The following is a 22,767-nucleotide window of genomic DNA, read 5'->3' as shown; positions in this document are numbered from 1 at the left end:
AGGGGGACAGACTTTGATTAATATAGGTAATGCTATACCATATTTATAATAGCCTTTTCCCTATTCTGGTTTATAAATGCAGTCACTGAGAAAGGTGCCCTGCTGAGGCTGAAATGAGGCTGAAATCGGAGCACATGCCACTAGAGTGTGGGGAAACTGATCACACTGTCAGCAATTCATTTCAAAATGATATATTTAGTGCTCATTTCACCTTCCAAGAAAAAAAGGAAAGGAGTTCCTTAGACTGGAAGGTGATATTGTTATTTTCAAGGACATACCTAAGTAAAAGATTGCAGAAACGGGAGAGGTAAAAAAAAAAAAGGCAGAGCAAACAAGGAGAGCTTTATGCAGAAATTCAGCGCTACCATGCTGTTTGATAATTGCTAACATATGTGACTCCTCTGTTTCATTGTAGTCGTCCTCGTGAGTTCTGGCGCCTTGACTACTGGGAAGATGACTTGCGGCGCCGGCGACGATTTGTGCGTAACCCCCTTGGATCGACACATCCTGAAGCGACACTAAAAGCAGCTGTAGAACATGGTCAGTGTAAAAACTGCTTCTTGCCAGTAGTAGCAGGTACAGTACACGGCAATGAAGACTAGACCTTCATTCCTACAAGACACTGTTCCACATTCCAAAGGCTTGTCACTTAATTTCAAACATGTTTAACAAGAAGGTAAATTGATGACTATTCATTATAAACCTCTGTTAAACCTCTTCTTAAGTATATCTTAAGAGAATCTCTGTGTGCAAATGTTTTACACGTAATGTTTGTATACACAGTTCTCATTACTTGGAAGCAAATGTGGATACAGTTTTTCCACTACTCCCTGGATGTATTATTTGTGGTAAATTACCTATTTATATTTCAGCAAGTTGAGTAGTAAATATTTCCCTATGAAAATCCCAACCAATTGTTTCAGTTAGCTCTAGTGTAAAAAGAAAAGCAGTTATAAAGCAATATGGATTTCCAGAGACGCTTGTGTATTTCTATCTCCTAAATTTTAGCATGAGAATCCAGCCAGAGATGCTAACAAATACTAGAGTGCAAGGTAGAGTCCAAGCAGTGATTGCTAGGGGGTAACATAGTGGTGAGTGAGAGGGGAGATAGCATTTTAATGTTTTCATGTGTTCATATTTGCATCTTTTTACTGGAGAAAGCTCTACATGTTTCTATTTCCATTATAATGTGTATCTCTAAAATTTTAATTTTGTAACTGTTTTGAAAGCCCTGATAAACTAATGGGAATAAATAGGCAGAGCCATTGATTGTTCCTTTGGGTTTAAAATGTATTTAGTTTGATCATGTACTTAAATTTATCATTTTATGATGTTGAGAGCTAGTTAAGATTCATTAGTGGAAAAAAATTCCCCACATTTAAAATTAATTGGTTATGATTAAAGCTGAATACTCTAAATCACAAAAGTATATGTTTTCATGAACCAGAATTATTTTTTAAAATATTTAGCAACCCTGTTCTTTTTGTTTTCTAAAGTATGAATATGTTGTTTCTTGCTGTCAATTAATACCAATTTTAAATCATTAAGACTATTGTATGGCTCCAGAAGAGCATCATCTTAAAGGTTGGCCTCAGCCTAGCATCTTAACCTCTTGCACTCAGCCTTAAAGAGCCATTTCTGAAGGAAAATGTGTACAATATGTCAGCAGATATAATGCCAAATGTGACATTGGTCCTTTAAAATAAATGACCGTACAGAGAATAGTCAATAAAGTGATCTAAAAGCAATAATGATCCAGAGCCCTACATCTTTGACTATAGGAGAAGGAGAAACAAGATGTAGAATTAATTAGGCCACTTCTGCTTTTGAGGCTTGTTTTTAATTTTGTGTGTTTTTTCTACACCATGAGTTTCAAGGGCATAAGGTATCTTTTAGTTAATGATCCTTACATTAGAAAGAACTGCCTCCTTTAAAACCATGTTCAGCTTCAATAAAATAGATTGTCACACATTTTGAGTTCATATTTACAATCTTGTGGTTTAATATGAATATCTCATTCTCCAATCTTTATATTCTGTTGCTTATCAGATGTATAAAAATACATATACATACACATCTATATTTTGATTGTTAATCCTTTAGAGCCAATCTTTATTTAGACAAACAATTTTTTCTATGTAATTAAACACAGTCTAATACCCATCTCTCCAATTGGTGGAATTGTAACATTTTTCAATAACCAAACTCCATTTTTTAATGTCTGTTTCTAATAGCTGATTCACATAGGAGAGAGACTCTTTTCAATACAAAAGTAAACTAAATCCAAATAACCCTTTTTGATAATATATTATTGCTAGCTAATGAAAATAAAGATGATTAAATTTTCCATCAGCTATTGCCTCTGTTTAACATTTTTTAAAATCTTTGACAAACTTCTGTTATGTTTCATTTTTGATGGTGTTTTAATTGTGAAGTTTTAATTTAATGCTATAATTACTTATTGCCATTTTCATTTATTACGTTAGTTTTTCAGGTTCTTAAGTTAAAATATTCATTGCATAGTTAAACATAAACACAAATGCCAGATAGGTGAGTCAACTTAGTAGTAATTTAGCTAGAAAGAGGCTAACCAGTCATCTATCAGTATTAATACAAACTTCTGAAGTAATGAAAGAAAACAGCATTATAAATATAGACATCAAAACCTTTTCATTATTATAACAACAATAATTAATAAACAATTTCAAAGCAGAAAATTCTATCCCTTGGAGATTCTGGTTATAAGACTTTCAGGCTATGCTCTCATGAGTTAGGATGATGCCAGAATTCTCAATGGAATTGTCCTTATGGTCTATAGTTTCTCATTAATAATTATCATGAATCATTCTATATCAATTAAATATGCACTTCTCTAAAGCAAATAAACTTTTGATATAATGAACGCCCCCCCTTTAGCCTTGTTTTTTAACAGCATGAACTTACTCTGAAATCAAATATATGGATTTTGCCAATGGATAGGAAAGTTAAGATAAATATTTAAGTATAAACAATGAAAAAAGAATGTTGAACTGAACACATTTTTAAAAGCATTTTATTTTTCAGCTAACTTATCACTGTTAAGATAGGCTGTATCTACTGTTGTTTGTATTACAGTAGTTTTAGGTGTAGTCCCTGCCCCAGAGATCTCACAGTCAAAGAAAACTCTCACTGTGAAATGGCAAAAAAGATCCAAAAGCAATCATACAGAGTACAGTAAACATACAAATAACAACAGCAACAAAAATCAGCCCTGTTGTAGCCTAGTTATATGTTTTCGTAGCAAGAATTCATCTTTTCCATGGATTGATTTGATTTGAAGGAAAGCCTCTGGTGTGCAGGTGGCAGAGTAAATACCTGAAGACTAATGTTCTCTGTTCAGGCAATCAATACCAGCCCCATGACTATACTTCTGGCTACCTTCTAGTTAAAAACAAATTTTTAATTCTGACAATTTAATTGCCCTTACCCAAGTTCACATTAACTTGCTTGGGGAAAAGGGCTTCAGGTAATTTTTCAAAGGAGGATGGGGGGAAAGAACCTCCAAAATGGATATTTATAAAAGTCAGTCTGGCACTGTGTCCCTGCACATTGGGGGGGAGGCGGATGTAATTTGTTCTTCCTCTAGAAATTGAACCCTAAGTATTTTAAAATAAAATAACAGGCATAGAAACCGAACTTGCCTTATGGCAATTGGCAGCATCAGGCAAAGATGAACATTATGAAATAAATTTAAGTCAAAAATCATCTGTTGTTAAAGAAGTCTGACAAAATCTAATTGGTGGAAAATACTTTTATGAAATTTGTTCAAGTATGTCAATAAAAAAAAAATACTTTGGATTAAAATAGACTGCTGCAGTACTATTAATTTACACTGGAACAGTCTGCAATGTTTATCACACCATAATTGTGAAACTGACGTGAAACTGACCATGAATTAAAACAAAGCTGACTAGTCAAATTTCGTTATCTAAGCTCAAGTGAAAAAGAATAAAAAACTTAAAAATAAAATGGTGCAAAAGAGCATTATATTTTCAATATTTTCCTTTAGCTAAGTGGTGGTGGTAGTGAAAGAGGGAGAAATTGCTTTTAAATTACTATTTTTTACATTAAATTATTTTAAATGGGTACTACCAGGCTAAACTTTTAAAAATTCTTTTTTTTTTCAATTTGTCAGAAATCAACAACTTGACATTATCTGCTGTATAATACTTTCTGATGGTTTATCAAACTGATTTTTAAATTAAGTAGCTGCTAACTTTAAAGCATGGATATAAATGAGTGATAAACAAATAGTTCCAAAAACCCCAAGCCTAGTTTTATGAAAACTTGAAATTTGGCCAGCAACATAAGATAAATCAAGATTTAAGACCCCTATCCTTTAAGGAGCTCTGCTTCATTGAAGTCAATAAGGCTCCCTGCTTGCTTCAGAAATCTCCCTCCATAGAGCTCCTTGCCGGATCAGGGCCGTAGTATGGAGTGGGAGAGGAAAGAAAATTGATTTTAAATAATGGAATAATTACTGTGCCAGATAAGTATTATGCCAGTGGTCTGTTGTTTGCTGTACAAGACATAGAGACTATGCCTCTTGAGGTATGTCTACACTACAAAGAAAAAGCTGTGGCTGGCCCACGCCAGCTTACACAGGCTGATGGGACTTGGGTTCCAGGGCTGTTTCATTGCAGTGTAGATTTCTGGGCTCGGGCTGCAGCCTGACCTCTGGGACCCTCCTACCTTGCATGGGTGGCCTCATTCTGAAAAGATGTAAGCATGTGTTTAGATCTGCAGGAGAGAGGCCTAAGGTTCAAGTTCTGCCAGGGAACTGCCAGTGGGTTACAGGGATTTGCATTTGCAGATACCAAAGCAGGATTGGGGACCTAAATATGAAATCAAATGTAGCATGATACAACTTATTAAATTTTTACTTTGGGGAATGTTTTTCATTCATACTTCTAAAAAGATGTACTGTTAGAGATCACATCCTCCCCAAACACTTTTTTTTGCATGATCGAGAATGTTAGCTGCTGAAGGTAGACCATCATAATACTTTGAAGTGTCATTTGTTAGCATTTGACTAAACTGTGAAAACACAAATTTGCATGCACATATATATGCATGTGGACGTGTGTGTGTATGTGCGCATGTATGCATAGATAGAATATATATATATCATGCTCTGTCTTGCACACACAAGTCTGATTTATACCTGTAGAGAGAGAACTAGAATGCTGCGTGTATAGATTTCATCTGTGTAATATATCTTGTCTGTGCACAATTACATAAATACATACACGTATGTGTACATTGTGTATGTGTATTTCTGTGTTCAGGTTAGCAGGGTGCTAACAGACGATGCTTTATTATATTCTGATTTTCTGCCTTCCAGCAACAAGCATTTCTTTTATATTTATACGTATGCACGTGTATGTGTGTGTGTGTCTATGTGTATAGATAGATAGATATAGAAAGAGAGAGCGAGCGAGAGCGGTAAGGAGAGATGACAAATGTTAAAATGCCCACAAGGACTAAAACAACAAATAGTCTCAAATCTTCAATTAATGCAATTCGCTTCAATAGTTTTCTTTTGGAGTATCCATAGTGATATATTTTAAATAATTATAATTAGCTTAGGTGGAAAAATTAAATCCAATGATTGGAAAAGAGATGATGGAAGGAAGAGTTAATTTCTACTTATCTGATCTACATTTAGAATTCCCCAGTCACTTTGATATGGAAAGCCCCTTGTTTACTTTATTTTTTGTAATGATAGTGAGAGAGAGTGGAGAAAACTTTAGTAACTTGGCCAGAAATTACCTGATTTGTGTCTAAAAGTTGTACATACAGATCTTGAATTTCAGATTAACTCTTAAATGGACAACAGGTACAGTTTTAGTTTGAAATGAGACCTTCAGTGTAATTAAGGCAGAATATGCCAAAGAGAGTGAAAATATTTGACATTTACTTGTGAATGGCGATTTAAAAAGTACAATCCAGACATGATTTATAAAATAACAGATAAAATTTAGCAGCATTTAAAAAAAATGTTTCTTTTATTTTGTACTTGAGATAATTTTTTTCTAATTAAAAAATAAAATCGTCAACAGAGTACTATTACGCCATTGAGAATTGAATGCAAGTGCATGTGGTGTGCATTAGAATACTGTTGGTAATTTTACTGCTGCTAACTTAAAATCCTCCAGGGGGAGTTAATTACAGGAAAACCTTTCTAAATATCAGCTGCATATTTTCTGTGACAGGACTGTTTTCAACTCAGGTTGAACAATTCCAGAGTCTGAGTTTTCTTTAGTTATATGAACTGATATATTTTAATACAAAATGTTGTTTCATGAGGTGCAATACACTCAGTGTTTTCCAAGTAAACGAAATCCTATGCATAATATGCCAAAGCAATTTGGTCTGGAAGAAATTGTCATACAAAAGAGAAATAATTTCTAAATTGAATTTCCATTTTTTTTAAACTGAAGGCCTAAACATAAAGTAGGTCTTTTTACTTTTCACTCAATTGGATAGTTTATTATTTGCAATGTACGTGTATATATTTACTTAAACACTTTAAGCCTTGGTATATTGCCACTAGGGATTGCGTTCTTCTGTAAATGTTTGCAGATTAAAGTTTTTTTAAAATAAGCCAGTGGACCCTCAAATCCTCTCTGGCAGTAATCAGAGAACGCAATGAGCAATGTGCTGAAGTAAGTTGATCATGATGTTAGGCATATGTTTCTTAAGACGTGTGGCCAGGTATTCTCTCATTTAATAATTTATTTTTAAGATTATATACAATTATGTGAATTTTCATAGTAAAAAACAATTGTATGATTGCACCACTATTTCCTACCTTAGTATCTGTATCTACAGCACAGAATACCTTTGATGTATAATGAACCCTTGCCTCCTATCTGTTGCCTCTGTTGAGCTTGAAATGTAAATAAATATATTTAATCATGGTAGTGTAGAGATGAAAAATAGTGCAAATGTTTCCCCCATAAAATTGGCATTTCCTTGGTGTATATTCTGTCCATTCCAAATAGAGAGGGGGGAAGAAAACTGTTTAAGGCATGTTACAATTACATGTATTATCACACTGATTTAATGTTTGCTTAACTATGACATAAAATATTTAATTAGAAGTATAGCTTGAAATATGCTTTCTGTTGGTGATGTTAAAGATGAGGCTGAGTTTTCATTTTTGGTTTTTATTCGGCATATTTAGTAATCCAGGCACGAACCTATTAACATCCTCTAGACTTTCAGAATTTGCGTCTTCTCTTTATAGCCCCTTTTGAAAGCAAGTGAGTGCACACTTCGGTAGAATTCTAAAAGTGATTTTTTTTATTAACGTCTCACTCATCTCCGTGTCTGTAGGGCTGGGTGTGTCTGTCTAGTTAGTAACATTCGCATATAACTTAGTTTTTCAACTCCTTATTTCCACTCATCCTATTACTAATGGAAAATATAGGAACCTGGCCTCTAGTTCTGCACTGAATTGGCAAACGGTTTTATATGTTGTATATTAAGTTCGAGTTTAGTCATAATAAAATATGAAATTATAAGAATACTATTCACAAGGATTAGTTTGCAAGAAGATCTAAAATAAACTCTCCACCACAGTGACCCCTTCCAAGTGAATCTCTGGAATAGCCATGTGTCTCTTGCTGTTACTAGTTAGATTTGAATATTTTAAACGTTAGTAAGTCGCAGCTGTTTTGGAAGCTAATTTCTAGTGTAGAGAAATTATTTCCATTAATTCTTTCTTGGGACGCCATCAGATGTAACTGTGCATTGAAAGCCTCTGGCAACACCGAGAGATTTCTGAAGTTTATTGACTTGCTGGCCCCAGCATTGTGCACACGCGAAGATCAGATGCATGGCGGGCTAGCAAAAGTGTGTGTGTTGGTTTTGGGGGAAGAGAAAAGGAGAGATGTAAAGAAATGCAAATAAATAACCAAACAATCCACTCCTGTGTAAAGAATACAAGATCAAGGAGGCGCTGAATCGGGTTACGTTTAACAGGAAGATAAGGCGAACGTACGCTGTAAACTGTGTATTGGCTTTTGTCTTGAGCAAGTTTGTATCTGTAAAACGAACTCGTGTATTGCTGTTGTCACTGTCTAGAATAGATTTGCTCTTGTGTAGTGTGAGCAGACGCACGCGCACGCGCGCACACTGGGAGCCTACGGGAGCCAGTCCCTAGTTCAGCTTCCCCCTGCCGGCCTGTCTCCGGGTCTCCCGCTGCCTCTCTTCTCTGCCTGGTTTCTTCACTTGCTGCTTTTTGCAGCGTGGAGACAGCAAGGCCAACCCTGGTCGACTCGCAGCAGTTTCCCTGTTGCGTTTACCCAAAGCTTTAGTTCACTGGCTGCGGCGGCTGCTGCTGCTCTTGCTTCCAGTCAGCAGCGCTGGGGGGCTGGGAACAGGGCGCAGCAGGCTCGATCGCGGCTCGCGAGTTCACAATTGCAACCTGCTCCCGAAGCAGCCCCGGGAGGGGTTGCTGTTGTCGCCTCGACACTCCGGGTCAAATCGAGCCCCTGAGTTTTTAACGGAGACTCCATTGGTGCTAATGGGGAATTTTTCTTAAACTTGATGGCTCGACGTGGCCCTGTAATGGGCAAGGGAATTGTGCCCCTTTCCTGTTGGCCTTTCCTGAATCGGCGCTTAACATGTAGCATTTAAAGACAAGTTACTCTGCAGAATCTAGACCCATCTCCAGCAGAGAGATCCTCTTAACTTCTGGTGGTTTTCTCATCCCAAATTTTGGGAGGACTGAAACAGTGCTAAATACTGCAGAGATAGCCCCGTGTATTTCAAGGCAGGTTTAATAGGATTAAAACTAGCTCTGCTAGCCACTTGTCCCCCTAATGTTAGAGGTTTAACGAAAGATTACCTCGCATACTTACTCCCAGCCAGTTTTCTCCTCTCTGGTCTTCATTGCAAAAGGCTATTTTCCAATCACTGTTGCCTCTGAGAGCTGATAGACAGCAATGTTTCTCTTTCATTTCAGCTCCAGACGAAGACGTGCTTCTTAAAGGAAAGCAGTCCATCAAGAGTCAGGTTTTAGGAAATCAGAACTCGGAGAGTGAGATTCTCTTGGAAGGCGACGATGATACCTTGTCATCCATTGAGGAGAAAGATTTGGAGAACTTAATTGGTAACTTCAGCTGTCTCTTTGCTCCCCAGCTCCTCAGTTTCTGTACCCATTTAGATCTATTTTCATGCTTTTCTGCAGTGAGTAATCTTTTGGGATAGACAGTGATAGATGGTTCTTTCCCATAATTGAGTTAATGAAAGATAATTTTCTATGTACCTCAAGGTTTGAGACTCAGCTTTAGCACACTAGTGAATTTTCCTTCTTCAGCTTTTATAACCCTATTGTTTTCACCACCGGAGTGTTTGTTTTGTTTTGTTTTGTTTTTCCTAAGAAAGCATATGTAGAAAAGTAGCCTTTTTTCATTAACAAGAGCTCCCCTTTTCTACTTCTGTCTAGTCCAAGTGCTCAAAACACTGGGGCTAATTGGCAATTTCATGTTATTTATAATTGGAGGCTTTAGATAGCTATATTTTTGAGTCATAAAAATATAGCTATCAGTCACTTCTCTTTTGTTGAAGGGTCTCTTTACTGTATTAATAGTTGAACTCTTCTAATCTTTCTCCTCAGTCCCTTTCCCCCAAAAGTATCTTCATAGCTGATGTTTTTTTCCCCCCTGAAAATGGTCAGTTCTGTTAACTTGATTACTTTTACTGTGTTGGATGCAAGCCTCTTTGTTAGAGTTTGCAGTCAAAATGGAATAAACCTGCTTTTTTTACCTGTCATGTTTAAATGGTAAACAATAGCTCCATATTCAGGGACTATAACTTCTAATTTAGCTCCATTTTTAAAAGTAACAGAGGCTTAGGTGAAAACTCAAAGTCCTTTGCACCATTCCACTTTACATGTGGATTTCTATGTATGCTCATAATCCACATCCATTAAATTTACAGAAGAATGTCCCCCAGTTAAATTCTGACTCACAGGAAGTGAATAAGTTATCAAAATGGAAGACGATACTATGTGAAGTAATTGGAAATTGTATTTGATGGCAATTCATTTACCCATTGTCTGAACTACATGCCACTTTTATTTTTTAGAACATTGAAAATATAGCCTCATGTTAAGGCCATATACTAATCAGTGAAATAAAATAGAAGTAATTGGAGCATAATGCAATTTTTTTAATAGAATCGGTTCCTGTCTATTGCTGGCCTCCTCCTCAACAGCCTTCTGCCCACTTCTTTCTCTTTTATTATGCATTGGTTGCTTCTAGTAATACATTCATACTGTAATAGAGGTGAAAGGGGAGTTTAATTATTTAATCTTGACAATGGCAATAGGATTAAGAAGTAATCCTCACTAATAAAGTGGTGTGGGTTAGAAATGAAGTGGAAATTGTCAGGGGTCTTCTACGGGACCTGGGTTGCCCCCGCTTCTGCAGCTGTCTGCTCGCCCTGTAATTGAATGTCTGAGAGTGATTGAAAAAATGTTATTTCTCCTCTGGATTACATGCTAATGTACAGAGGGCAAAGGGAGACAGCAAAAGAACACATAGCTGCTTATTTCAACCATTTGTGGGGATGAGCTTTGGGAAATCATGGCAGTTCTGCAACTATCTGATGCCCATCTGCAAACACAATGTATTTGTACATTGGGAATAGAGGGCAAAGCTGCACTGATCTCGCAAGAGCATCTCTGCTATTGTCCTACTGGCACACATTAAGATTGATGCGAGATTAAAGACCATCATCCTCCTAACAATCGATGGAAATGACAATTCATCTGAGTTTTTTGGCAGTTATTCACCCATAGATTACCTGAACGTGTGTACCTCATTTATAGACACTTTATTAATTCAAAATTGTATGTGTCACTCTCATACTTTCAGTTTTTTTACAAAGATTTATGACAGTGCTGCCACAAAGTAACTTAATTTCCCTCTCTCTTTTAATCAATTGGATAACAAATCTAACCTGTTTTCCCCTTGTATGTGTTCTCTTATATAATAGGTTGTGTGTTGTCAGATCTGTGCCAAGCCTATTGTTTTACTAGTAGTCTGATTTGTCTCTGTGATAAGCCCAGTGGAGATGTGATTATTCCAGTAAGAATTCATTCAGTTGGAAACCAATCCTCCAGCTGTTTACTCCCACAGTCCCCAAGCTACACTAACACTATCTGGAATCCTTGAACAGTATTTAACAATGGAATAGAAAGCATGTTAAAAACATTATACTTTACAATTCCTAGTATTGACTGTTTAATTTTAACAATAGATTTCCAGCATGCATGGGAGGGAACACATTTACAAGGTTAAGTCAGACAATTTTGAACCCAGACTGCTGTGTTCATCTTTTTAGAATTTTATTGAAACCCGTTAAGTTCTTATTGCACACATTTGAAATTAAGATTTCAAGTCTTCACTTACTGTATTATTTATACCAGGAGGTATATGGCTATGGTTTCAAAACTGAAATGTGTCAGAATAAAACTAGATGATCTAACAATAAACCCCCCTATGTGGCTTATGCATCAGTTGCAGCTGTAGCTGCTTTAGTGTTTGGCAGTGAAGAGAGGTTGCAAGTCTGTGACATGTACTTTCTGGAGTAACAGTTTGCTTTTTTAAACTAAGATCTCTGGTGCTTTTTACCTTGTATTTTGAGGTTAGAAAACAAATAACCTATGCTTGTTTCTGTGCAAGGTTGTGTAATCTGTTTGGATGTTTTGATTATTGATATTTTGCTCCTTTGGCAGGTCCAGTTAGCCTGTGCACACCAGCTCAGCTTGTGGCCCCCTCTGTAGTAGTGAAGGGCACTCTTTCCATCACCTCTTCTGAACTCTGCTTTGAGGTAGATGAAGAAGATCCCAGTTTTAAGAAAATCGACCCCAAGGTAAGAGATTGTTGACCTTCACCCTCTGGTGACAGATTACATGACCATTAATTCTCCATCCAACCTCCATTACCCCATAGGTCACAAATATTCCTGTTTTTCTAAGTTTGTGACTATGTGCATTAGCAAAGTTCATTTAAGTGGAGGGGACAAATCCAGCTCGGATGTTAATTAGCTTGTTGGAATAAAGCTCCAGGGAGGCATTCTAAATAAAGACATCTTGGATCACAAGGCCTGTGTGAATACTTAGAAAGTTCAACAAAACTGCTAGCTGAATCCTTTGTTTTACTTTCCTGTTTTTTTTATGTAATACCAATATAACATAATACTCTGCTCGCTGCACTCTTTTGCAGTGCTTCTGTTTTCCGTTATTATAAGCAGATTTTACAGTGCATTGTATTATAATCAATCAGAAAATGTTATTTCCCCTTTAAAATGTATTTGACTAGCCTTGTTAATATAACTTGAGTTACCTGAGTTAATTACCTGATTAGCAATTTTTTGTTTAAAATTAGATTCACTTTGCTGTAAAATTCAGTTTGAGGGCTTAACTTTCTCACACAGTATGAAATTAGAACTATTAAGATTGCACTTGAATGATTCTCATAATGTTAAAAAATAGTAACAGATGTGTGGGCTTCTTGCAAGACACATGCTCTTATTGTATTATAAACATGGAAAGAGTTAATGGATTTTACTATATTTATGTATTAAAACATTTACGTGGGGTGGAGTGCAGATAACTGGAACTATGAATTTATATGGGTACAGTAAATTAACTTTTCAGACCTTGGGTTTTGCCAAAATATCTTTGAAACAGTTTACAGTATTATGAGGAGATTTGTAAACCTTTGAAATCTTTGCCTATTTTGTGAGTAATTATCTTTTAAAATATACTCTTTTGTTTGGCAAAAAAAATCAATATTCAGTGCAAAACCACATAGTTAGCATTCATGTGTTAGTGTCCTTGCAATGTCAATCTAACATCTTCAGAGTCTTAAAAAGAGAAGTACTGATTCTATCTTTGTATGTGGGGGAAAAAAAATCATGTGGCTCCACTGTTTTTTATTGTTCCATGTTTAGCATGTAGGATAATTTAGTACAGTTTGGAACGTTCACCACTGCACCCTGTTTCACTTACAGGGACTACCCTTAGTTAACCAGCTTTCTCTCTCTGGATGTGTGGTTGTTCTCACAAAGTGTAAATGGGCATTCTAGACCAATTGTACTTCTAAATCTGTAACAGGGAGATTGTTCTTGGATTCCTATAAGAAAGGCAGTCAGTCTATTGGTGTTTTGAGTTAGCCTGGGTGGGGGTGGGGAGGGAGTTAGGGGGTGGAATTCAGTTTTGTTTTTTAAAGACAGCTCCTTGATTTCCCATTGTGTAATGGTCTAAATACTAATCCTATAATGCTTTTGTTTTAAAGACAAACACAGATACAATTTAACTGTCCTTTAGTCATTTACACTTTCCCTGCCCCCACCTCAATTATCATAGGTTGATATCTGTAGCCAGAGTTTTGTAGAATATGCCCTTAAAAATCCCAATTCTGCATTTTCTTAGAATGCCTGTTTAATTAAGGAATCTTCATCTGTTTGATAAATTCAGCTTCCTTGTATATTTGTCTGACCTACTGGGAAAGAAAACATTGTGACAAGTTTTTGTAGCAAAACCTGCAATGGAGATAATATCAGTAGTGATAAGATCAGAGTTTATATTGTTACTCCAGAATTGTTTGTACAAGGACACGGTAGTCCTACAAGTACTGAGTTAAACCCATTTTGTCAGGTGAGCCAGGTTCAGTGCTCAGAAAAGCTGTCTGCTTCTGTTGGATTTAAAAAGAAAAAGAAAAAAAAAGGCAATGAAACATTTTAAGACTTTACAATCCCAGAAGTTTAGCTTTTTCATAATTTGAGCTGGTGAGAGTATGCAGGCGTAAATTTGCAGGTAGAAATTAAAGACTATTTTACATAAGCATTTTATAGCGTTATTATGTGTATTCCGCTGTGATCACGACGTAAGCTAGACAATTGTTTTCGAAGTGGCTTCAGTTTTACTTTATAGTTACCTTTTAAGTTGTTTTAAAATTCTTTTTATTTAAAAACAAAGCCAACTCAAACTTTAAAGGCTGTTTCTTTCCGGATCGCCCACAGAGAAGCGGAAGTAGTTCTTTGGATCAAGATTTTGCATCGGCCTGAAAGGGCATGAAAAGCAATTTGAAATGCTCCAAACCAGCTTCAAAATATTTCGAGACGTTAAAGCAAATAATAAAAGTTAATAAAAAAATCTCCCAGTAAAGTTTTAGAAATGTAAACCTTCTTTGGAAAACTTGCAGCAAAACACTATGGCCGAAAATTAGGGGCAAATCAGCTAGCGTTCGTTTGAAAAAACAAAAACAACACAAACAAAAACCAACCCAGGTATAAAGAGGTCGAGTTGTTTGAACATAAAATTGGTTGGCTTCTTTTAAAACCGCATGTTTCCCCCTTTCCGGTGTATGCCCCTGTGCGCAGTGCTGCTGTGTTGCAGTTCTATGCTATACTTAAAAACCAGAGGAAACAAATTTTTGTTAGAAAAAATGTAATAGTTGCATTTAAGCTTGTTTATTATTCAGAGAAGATTTATACTTTTTTCATTTCAAAGTAAAACTGATCGTTGAATGACCCTTGTTTAATAAAGCAAATATCTAATGTATTTTTAAAGGACAAAATAGGAACGGACTGTGATATTTCACCAACTAAATTAAAAACAATAAAGATATTTTAAGGATTATATTATAGAAAAACTCCGCCCTACTCCTGTCAAAATTGTGCCGAAATGCTATGTGATGGTGCATATATTCCTAAAACTCTTAGAGAGTAAGTTTCAAGTGACAGAAAGCAAAGCAACCAAAGAATGAATGGGAATTATTTTTTCATTAAATACAGTCTATTTCTATTTTAATCGAAAACAACTGAAATAAACTTTAGAAAACGCTGATGAATTTATAGATAAAGCACCAGTTCAATATTGTGATTAATCTGCCTTTTATTTTTGTTTAATCCTTTTTATCTGAAAGCCAAGAAAAATCTCTCTACTTGCCTGAATTTAAGAACAATTCACAAAAAAAGTCAATGTAAAGTTAAGTAATATTTTTATTACTGTTTTCAACAACTCAGTATGGGGCACAGTCTGACCTTGGCACTGAAATACATTTAACATCAGTAAAACTTTTTTAAAGAGAATTTTTTACATATAGTTAAATAATTTTTTCACTTGGTGACAACATTTAGGCAAATAAAAAGAATAAGAAAAGAATGACTATACATTTATTTGAAAATGTACCTTGCGCTTCGTTTGGATGATGGAAAGTCCGATCGCTTCTTTGTGTGACTTTTAAAAAATTCACATTGGAAGAAAAAAAGGGGGAAGGGGAGTCTTTTCTCGTGCAACGAGATGATCGTTTTGGCTTTGTAAATGTCTGAGAGTTTTTAAATGCTTAATTGCAGGTGGGGTTTTGGATGTTTGTTTCGCCGCCTCTTTTGTTGTAGCTGATTTGTTTAAATAAAAGTTTTTAAATGGGTTTATCACTGCGTTGTTAACCCTATAGTTTGTCCAGGCTTTTGGGATTAGTGAGGATCTCCCTGGCTAGCCTCCAGGTCTGTTTGGCAGCGCTTTCCAGGGCTGAGTGCGGTTTGCCCTGAAAGAGGTCTAGGTTGGGCAGGAAGTAGTGGGGGCAGCGCCGGCATTGCAGGCAGGAGATGAGCTGCAGCAGGATCCCGTTCAGCCGGTCTCCCAGGCACGCCTCGTCCCAGTCGGTCTCCCGGGGGTGTTTCTCGCACTCGTACAGCAGCAGCGTCTTCATGTGGTAGTTGTTGAGCGGCTGGCCTGGCAGCTCCAAGTGCCGGTCCCGGAGGGTCTTCAGCACCGAGAGGCACTTGTTCCTGCAGCCGCCCATCAGCAACCGATTCTCGGCCTCGCCGAACTGCAGCACCCAGGCGTCGCTCTCGGCGGAGCTTTGCTTGCCGGTCAGCGAGTAGCACTCCTTGGAGAGCAGGTTGAAGCCTTCCGCCTTCACCTCGGCCACCCTGTTGGGGCCGGGCCAGGGGATGTGGGGCATGGGCCACTGCGCCGCGCTGCGCGGCCAGATCCCGGTGCACTTGAAGGCGGGCGTGATTTGCACCACGTAGCGCTCCCGGATGCGGAGCTTCACCTCGCTGGTGTCCGCGATCATCTTCACCACGTCCCGGTAGCTGCACTTGTCCACGGCTTGGGCCACTAGGGTCTGGAAGCGGGAGCGGATCTTGCGGGCAGACAGGTAGCCTGAGGCGGTGATGAACTCCACCCAGAGCGACATGCTGCGCTTGCGGCCGTCGCTCAGCTTGAGCACCGCGCAGCCGGGCAGGGAGCCGTCGTCCACGAAGTTGAAGACGCCCATCTGGTTGAGATAGAGCACCACCTCGAACTCGGTGGGCGAGATCACCTCCAGCCCCTCGTAGCGGGCATCGATCTCGCTCAGCGAGCTGATGAAGCGGGGCTCCTGCACCTCCACCTCCTTCAGCACGTCCGACACCACCTTGCACACCTCCCGGATGGTCTTGGCGATGGCCGCCTTGCGGGCCTGGCAGCGCTCCGTGTAGTATTTGTTGAGCTGGTACACCAGCTTAGCCTGGGCAGCGATCATGTTGGGGCACAGGTCCGGGCTGTAGACCGGGCTCTCGCAGTACGTTGAGGGATCCAATGCTTTAGCGGTGACTGCAGCTTTGAACAAGGCACCCGCCAAGTTGCAGCCCCCCCAGCCCCCGCCACACGCACGCACTCCGCCCCTAAGACAAGTTAAGAAAATAGTGGGTGATGGTGGTGGTTTTAAAAAACAAGAACCATGCAGCTAGCAGCCGACGGGAATGGGGCGATGCGGGTGACGGAGGGGAAACCTTTGAAGTGCAAAGTTTGATGTGCCGCCTTTTCGGTGTGCAGGGGGGGGAGCGTGTTGTATGCAGCAGCCTCTGCGCACAGCCACCCACCCTCCCACACGCAAATAGTTCAACAGTTCATTTAAAAACTTCTCTCCGGGACTCGGAGCGGATCTCCACAGCACAGCCGAGCAGTGGCGAAGTTGAAAACCGCACGCAATAAAAGAAGAATGCGAGAAATGCCAAGAGCGGAAGAGGGAAAACTCAGACCATGGCACCACGAGAGATGTGCATGAGTTTGGCTGCGTCTCTCGGCGACTGTCAAGGGATGTTGTTGATTTCCTTCTTCCTGCTGGAGGCGTTGACTGAACCCAGTTCTGGCTTTCTCTGTCTTCAGGCGTAGACTGCTGCCATTGGTCTGTGATCATTCATTCCTGTTCTTTAGTTTATATATATATATAATTTTTTTTTTTGCATAGACTGACTGAGCAGGGAGGGGTGCCCAGGATTTCTCCTCCTCCCCCCCCCCCCGACCCTTGAAACTGCACGTAGAGATTCTCACTTTCTGCGCCTCTCTTCCTCGGTGTGTGTGTGTGTGTGTCTCTGGATTTGCGGGAGTGTTGTTTAGTTTATGAATGGTCCCAGGGCCCTGCCGAAGGGGTGGAGTTCCAGATCCTACAATCGCCTTCTGAGCTGTCAGAGGGGCAGCCAATCACCGAGCAGTATATGTGTATGTTGGGTGCAGGGAAGCCGCCGCTACTGCATATGGGGAGGGGAGAGGGAAGAGGAGATATTAAGGAACATGCACAGAAGCGCGCGCACAAACAAACACACACCCGCCTCCCCATCAATAGACGGATAGAGGAAAAAGAGTATGGTCTATATGAGTAACTCGGTGTTGGAGTTGGCGGGAATTAAATAGTGGGGGGAGAGTGGCATTGATTCAGAAAGGTGTGCAGTCTGTGTATGCATCCTACAACGTCGTGCAAGAAAAAGATGCAACGAACTGCCTATGAGCTGAATCACTTTTACTTGGAAGCCTGATGGGGGGAAATTAAGTTTGCTTTTTCCTCCCGGTTGTTGCAAGGAGAAGTAGCAGTAATACTGGTGTCTTTTGAGGAAGGGGCGAGGGCGACTTGTGGTACTTTGCTGCAAACATAAATCTTCTTCCACTAACGTTGGTCTGCAGCAGTGAAAGTGAGTGTGTCACTGGAACAGAACAGTACACCTTGTTTTACTACTCCTCGTCAGATTAATTTAGATAAATCTTGTGCAATAAAGCTCTGCCCCCTTCTAAATAGCAGCATTGAACTATCTGAAATTGAAACTTACTATATTTTTGCGAAAGTTTGTATTTTGTTTATAGTTACGCAGTTATGTATATGCAGTTTATATTAGAGTACAGAAACAACGCCAACTAATATCAATATAATTAATGGAGAAGTAGCTAAAATAAAAATATTTCTATTCCTTTAATTTTATTTTTGAAGTACAATAGTTCTGTTTAATATTATGTGTTCTTTGGGTGATATTTAGGTATATTTTCTTAACGAGCTCCTACTTTATATATTCTGCTTCGTACTGTGCAAATCAAGATCCCTTACACTGCTGATCTGCAGTTTACATTGAACCTATAAATAATCAGCTGGCAAACCGAGTCTTTGCTTTGAACTTTAACGTTTGTTATGTGAGAAAAGTAGATTCTGTTTATCTCCAGACGTTTCTCAAATATTTTAAAGGTTACGTCAAAATTCGTTGCCTTATTCTTCCTATATTTCTGGAAACCTAGATAGACTATAAATATTGAACCTGGTCACTTAGGATTCTCAGTTTAAAAATTCTTAAACGTGGAAGATTTGTCGTTCTTTGGTTGTTTTGGTTTATCTGTTTCTTGGTTAGAATACAGAGACTGAGATTTAATAAAGTAAAATATCAGCCGTCTGTTTTTCGCGTGTATTTAAATTAAGAACATGTCTGTGAGCGATAATAAACCTATTGTATAAAATATGTATAGTGTACCCTGCTCTGGTACTGGTTACAACCTCTTCTTTCGGGATAAATCATCTTTTTATTGCCCGAAAGCAGCAGGATCATGCTGCTTGTGGTAGTTGTTGGCACCTTCTCCATCACCACCAATTCAACGTATTTTAGGAAGTTTTTGGGTGCGGAATCTCTGTCCTTTCATGCTGGTGACTGGATAAATGTGATTCGGGCACGGAGATGCTTTTGGCTACGGGAGAGCTTACCAGATGCTTCAATCATGTGTTCCTCCCCTTCTCCACCCGATCTTCCTCACACTTGCACGGATTAAAGATTTTTGGATCTGAAACAAACCCAGTAAAGGCGTCAAGCAGTGTAACTTTCAGGAAGAGAGGAAGGGGAAAGAAAGGTTGGGCAGGTTATAGAAAACAAGTCCTAGAACTCGGATGAAGAAATGTCTTTGGCGTTTTCAAGGACTCCCGGTAGTAGTTGTGTGTTTACGTATGAGAAAGTAATTCTCCACTCTGAAGCTTAGGTAGTTGACACCAAAGAGCCAAATCCACGATTTGGAGTCCGTAGTCCTGATGGAAAATGTAGTTTATTAATAAAAATAATAAAGGACTTTACAAATCAGTACATTTTTTCTTTAACTCATCCTGACGTAAGGCATATCATGTTAATTACCTAGCAGTGAGTAATTGTAGGGCAGGGCGGGAGGTGTGAGCGGGAGGGAAGAATATGAGGATGTCGCTTTGTTTCTCAGTTTATCTCGTGGCTTTTTTTATTAGTGGGGTGAATTTTAGAGGACCCCACACATAGTTCGGCTGCACCCCGTGAGCTTCTGCTCCTATTCCCAATAAATGAAAAGAGTGTTAAGAAATCCATTTAACAAACAAATGTCTTTCCTAAGCACTTTGTCGATTTCTTAGTTATCACACCGGGTTTTCCAGTAGCCGGTTCTCATGTTCCTTTTCCGACTCATTCCGCCGCACAGCTTTGCATCCTGATTCCATAAACTTTGGCTGCTTGGGTAGGCGCCTCAGAATTCCAGCCCTGACCTCTTGCAGGGACTGTGTAGCCCAGAAATTAATGGTTCATGTGCCGTGTGTACGGGAGAAGTGACTGCCATCAGGTCGCCCCGCGGCTGCGGGAGGGAAAGGCACTTCTAGATTTTAAGGTTAAAAGAAGCCAGCGATTCCCCTCTTCTCCCTTTACTTTTTAAGGTGACTGATGATAAAAGGTTACTACTGTTTTGATTTAAAAACAATTCATTACCAATTTCCCTGTCTGGGGGTCGAAGCTCTAGTAAATAATAAATCAGTTAAACAAAAGCCGACTCTAATTTATTGCTCGAGCACTAATTAGAAACATCATTTGAGCAATAAACTTAAACACTTCCAGCAAATAATGCACGTGAAATCCCTTTCTCCTGTGTCTTTGCTTTTGCGGCCGCATTGCATTAAGAGCCGCTTTATCTATGGCGGAATTTGCTCTTCCCGGGAATGAATAATTGAAGGGGGAAACAGTATCCGAGGAGGCTGTAATTGAAGAGCCCTTGTCACCTCTGCTTTTATGTATGTTAGTATAGAAGTCCATCAGCAGCTCCTTGATGATGTATAAAACGAAGTGGCAGCCCCTTGAAGAGCAGGAGATACTGTATTCTATTAAAAGGACTGAGTGTATGTGCCTGAGAGAGAAACTCTCGAGGCTAAAAGCCACTTGAAGTCTTCAGACGGATTGATCTGTATTCTCTCGTTATAATCCGTCTCATCATACTTGAGTTAATGAGGCAGGGGAGGGGGTGATCTGATGGTCCTTGACAAATTCATTAGGGAGGCTGCGGGACATTTTATTTGACTGTTAAACATCGTGTTTGTTTGGTTTAGGCAGTGCCAACATCAGCATGCTGCTGCCTGGAGCAATAGTATTTGGCTAGCAGGAGCTTCTGTGAAGGATATTGGAAAGGGGACTTTGTCTGGGGATATTGCTCTTTTCTTTGCTCTCCCTCCCCAGAGACATGTAAATAGTATATACAGTTTTAACATTTTTAATAACCATATGTTGTTAATGTTCTTAAATTTAAGCACAAACAAAACCTTTGTGTATTTAAATATATTTGTCTAAACATATTGTGTGGGAGGATATGCATTATTTACAAATGTGAAGTTGCTTTTTTTATAGAGCAGAAGAAACTGAGAGAAATCATTCTTACAGTAGAGAAAAATAACTAGAACGCAGAACCGGTAACACTTCCAACTTTTTACTGGATTATGATTTAATGTGCTTATTTTTGTTCGACTAGTCAGTTCATTAAAATAGCATAGCTTGCATATTTTAAAAGGCTTTCTATTTCTAAACAATTTATTTACAAGTTTACTTAATACAAAACTAATGGAGTGTTTAATTTTAAGTGAAGAAAGACATTGACATGGTACTATGAAACTGTTTCTGATGTGAAAAACAAAGAGGTAGAAACAGGTGCTCACAAGAGGGATGAGAAGTATGTGTTTTGTGTGTGGAGTGTGAAAACACACACACACACACGACCAACTGGGATTTCACTAGATAATGCTCTGTGAATATATTCCAGTTCTTTAATAGGTATTGGCTTTGGATTTCCTGTCTATCCTTTGGTGTCAAGAAACCAGTTTTGGGGAAAATACTATAATTGACTTGCTCGTAGAACTTAAATTTTCTGATGCATTTTATATTTTGCTGAAGATCTGGCTCCAAACGTTCTCCGATAAAAGTGCTTTGCAGAAGAACTCTGTGCTTCCATTTATAGAAGAACTGTATGGGAAAAGAACTAATGCCCTTTGCCTGTCATTTTCATACATTCCTGCACTGCTGATGGAGCTTGAACTGCTGCAGGGAATGTATGGATTTAAAAAAAAATGATTCAGTAGTGCATATTGTGTTTCTCAACAGCAAAACCAAGCTAATGGTTATAGTAAATACTTCTATGGATCTGACAGCTATAATCCTGTTTACATTCTAGAGAATACAGTGTGCATCTCCCCTTTACAATTGTGGATTGGTTTCATTATCTGCTGATCTTTTGTAAGGATGTGTTTACTAAGTTAACTGTAGTGCACCTCTTTATGTGGAAGAACAAAAGGTGTTTAATTACTGCAGATATCATGTATGTAGCTCATCAACCTTTAATGAACATATCTTCCAATCTGTTTACAAAATAAGATTTATATAATGAACATATATAAATCTTATTTTGTAAACAGACTGGAAGATATGGTTGTTAAATAATGTATAAATGGCTATAAAAACTTAATTAGGGTACACTTGTGGATGGTGTGGCTTCCAAATATTTTTTAAGTAACTTTTTTGAGTATATGTTCTTAACTGTCACATCTTAAAATGTAAACAGAATACTTTGCATAATCTGGTGTTCATCAAATAACCATACATTGAGTCATACCTCTAATAGTTCCCAATAACTTCTGCCTACTTTTAAATGTAGCTTATTATTTCTGATGAGTAGTAGTGATGTGTTTTTTTAAGTTTTAAAAGATTGTTTTGGCAACTAGGTTCTTTTTTTGTTTAAACTTTGGTTTATCTCACTATCAGGTAAGAATCAAAAGTTTGGTGGCCAGAAGTCAAACAAATATACTATAGAATAACATTTCTAATACTTTCATAACATTTTAGTCTTGTTAGAACATCCTGTGGGCCTTATTTTCTTTGGATGTTTGAGTGTGTGCACACGCGTATCTGATTGGATTAACCATATTTGGAGTTCTGGCTGTTTTTTCTTAAAATAACTGACTAATCATAATGTCCACTTAAGTATAGAAGTATGAGAGCATGAATGATGCCAAGATTTTGTCAACTTGAACTAGAATTGTATGTAATTAAAATTTAGTTGTAAAAAGATTGTTGAAGTACATGGTATATAGAAATATTCTAGGTCATAGTTCTTAAAATGCCATTAAATGAAAGTGAATCATT

At 38.3% G+C, this 22,767-nt stretch overlaps 2 protein-coding genes across 6 annotated transcripts in view; one reads left to right on the top strand and one right to left on the bottom strand.

Moving 5' to 3' along the window:
- Positions 1-22,767, top strand: part of LRBA (LPS responsive beige-like anchor protein) — a 590,754-nt gene that overhangs the window by 313,931 nt on the left and 254,056 nt on the right. For all 5 annotated transcript variants that reach the window (XM_050946210.1, XM_050946208.1, XM_050946209.1 and 2 more), the window contains 3 exons: positions 416-540; positions 9,014-9,160; positions 11,792-11,928. In XM_050946210.1, the coding sequence (XP_050802167.1) occupies positions 416-540; positions 9,014-9,160; positions 11,792-11,928 (409 nt within the window). The remainder of the gene's footprint in view (positions 1-415; positions 541-9,013; positions 9,161-11,791; positions 11,929-22,767) is intronic.
- MAB21L2 (mab-21 like 2) lies at positions 15,018-18,454 on the bottom strand. Its single transcript, XM_050946592.1, has one exon. It carries the CDS (start codon positions 16,590-16,592, stop codon positions 15,513-15,515), a length of 1,080 nt encoding a protein of 359 aa, XP_050802549.1. The 5' UTR covers positions 16,593-18,454; the 3' UTR covers positions 15,018-15,512.

The sequence above is a fragment of the Gopherus flavomarginatus genome, chromosome 3 (genome assembly GCF_025201925.1).
Source record: "Gopherus flavomarginatus isolate rGopFla2 chromosome 3, rGopFla2.mat.asm, whole genome shotgun sequence".
NCBI classification, from domain to species: Eukaryota; Metazoa; Chordata; order Testudines; family Testudinidae; genus Gopherus; species Gopherus flavomarginatus.
Note: the sequence above shows the minus strand (reverse complement) of the source record. Positions and strands in the feature narration are given on the sequence as shown.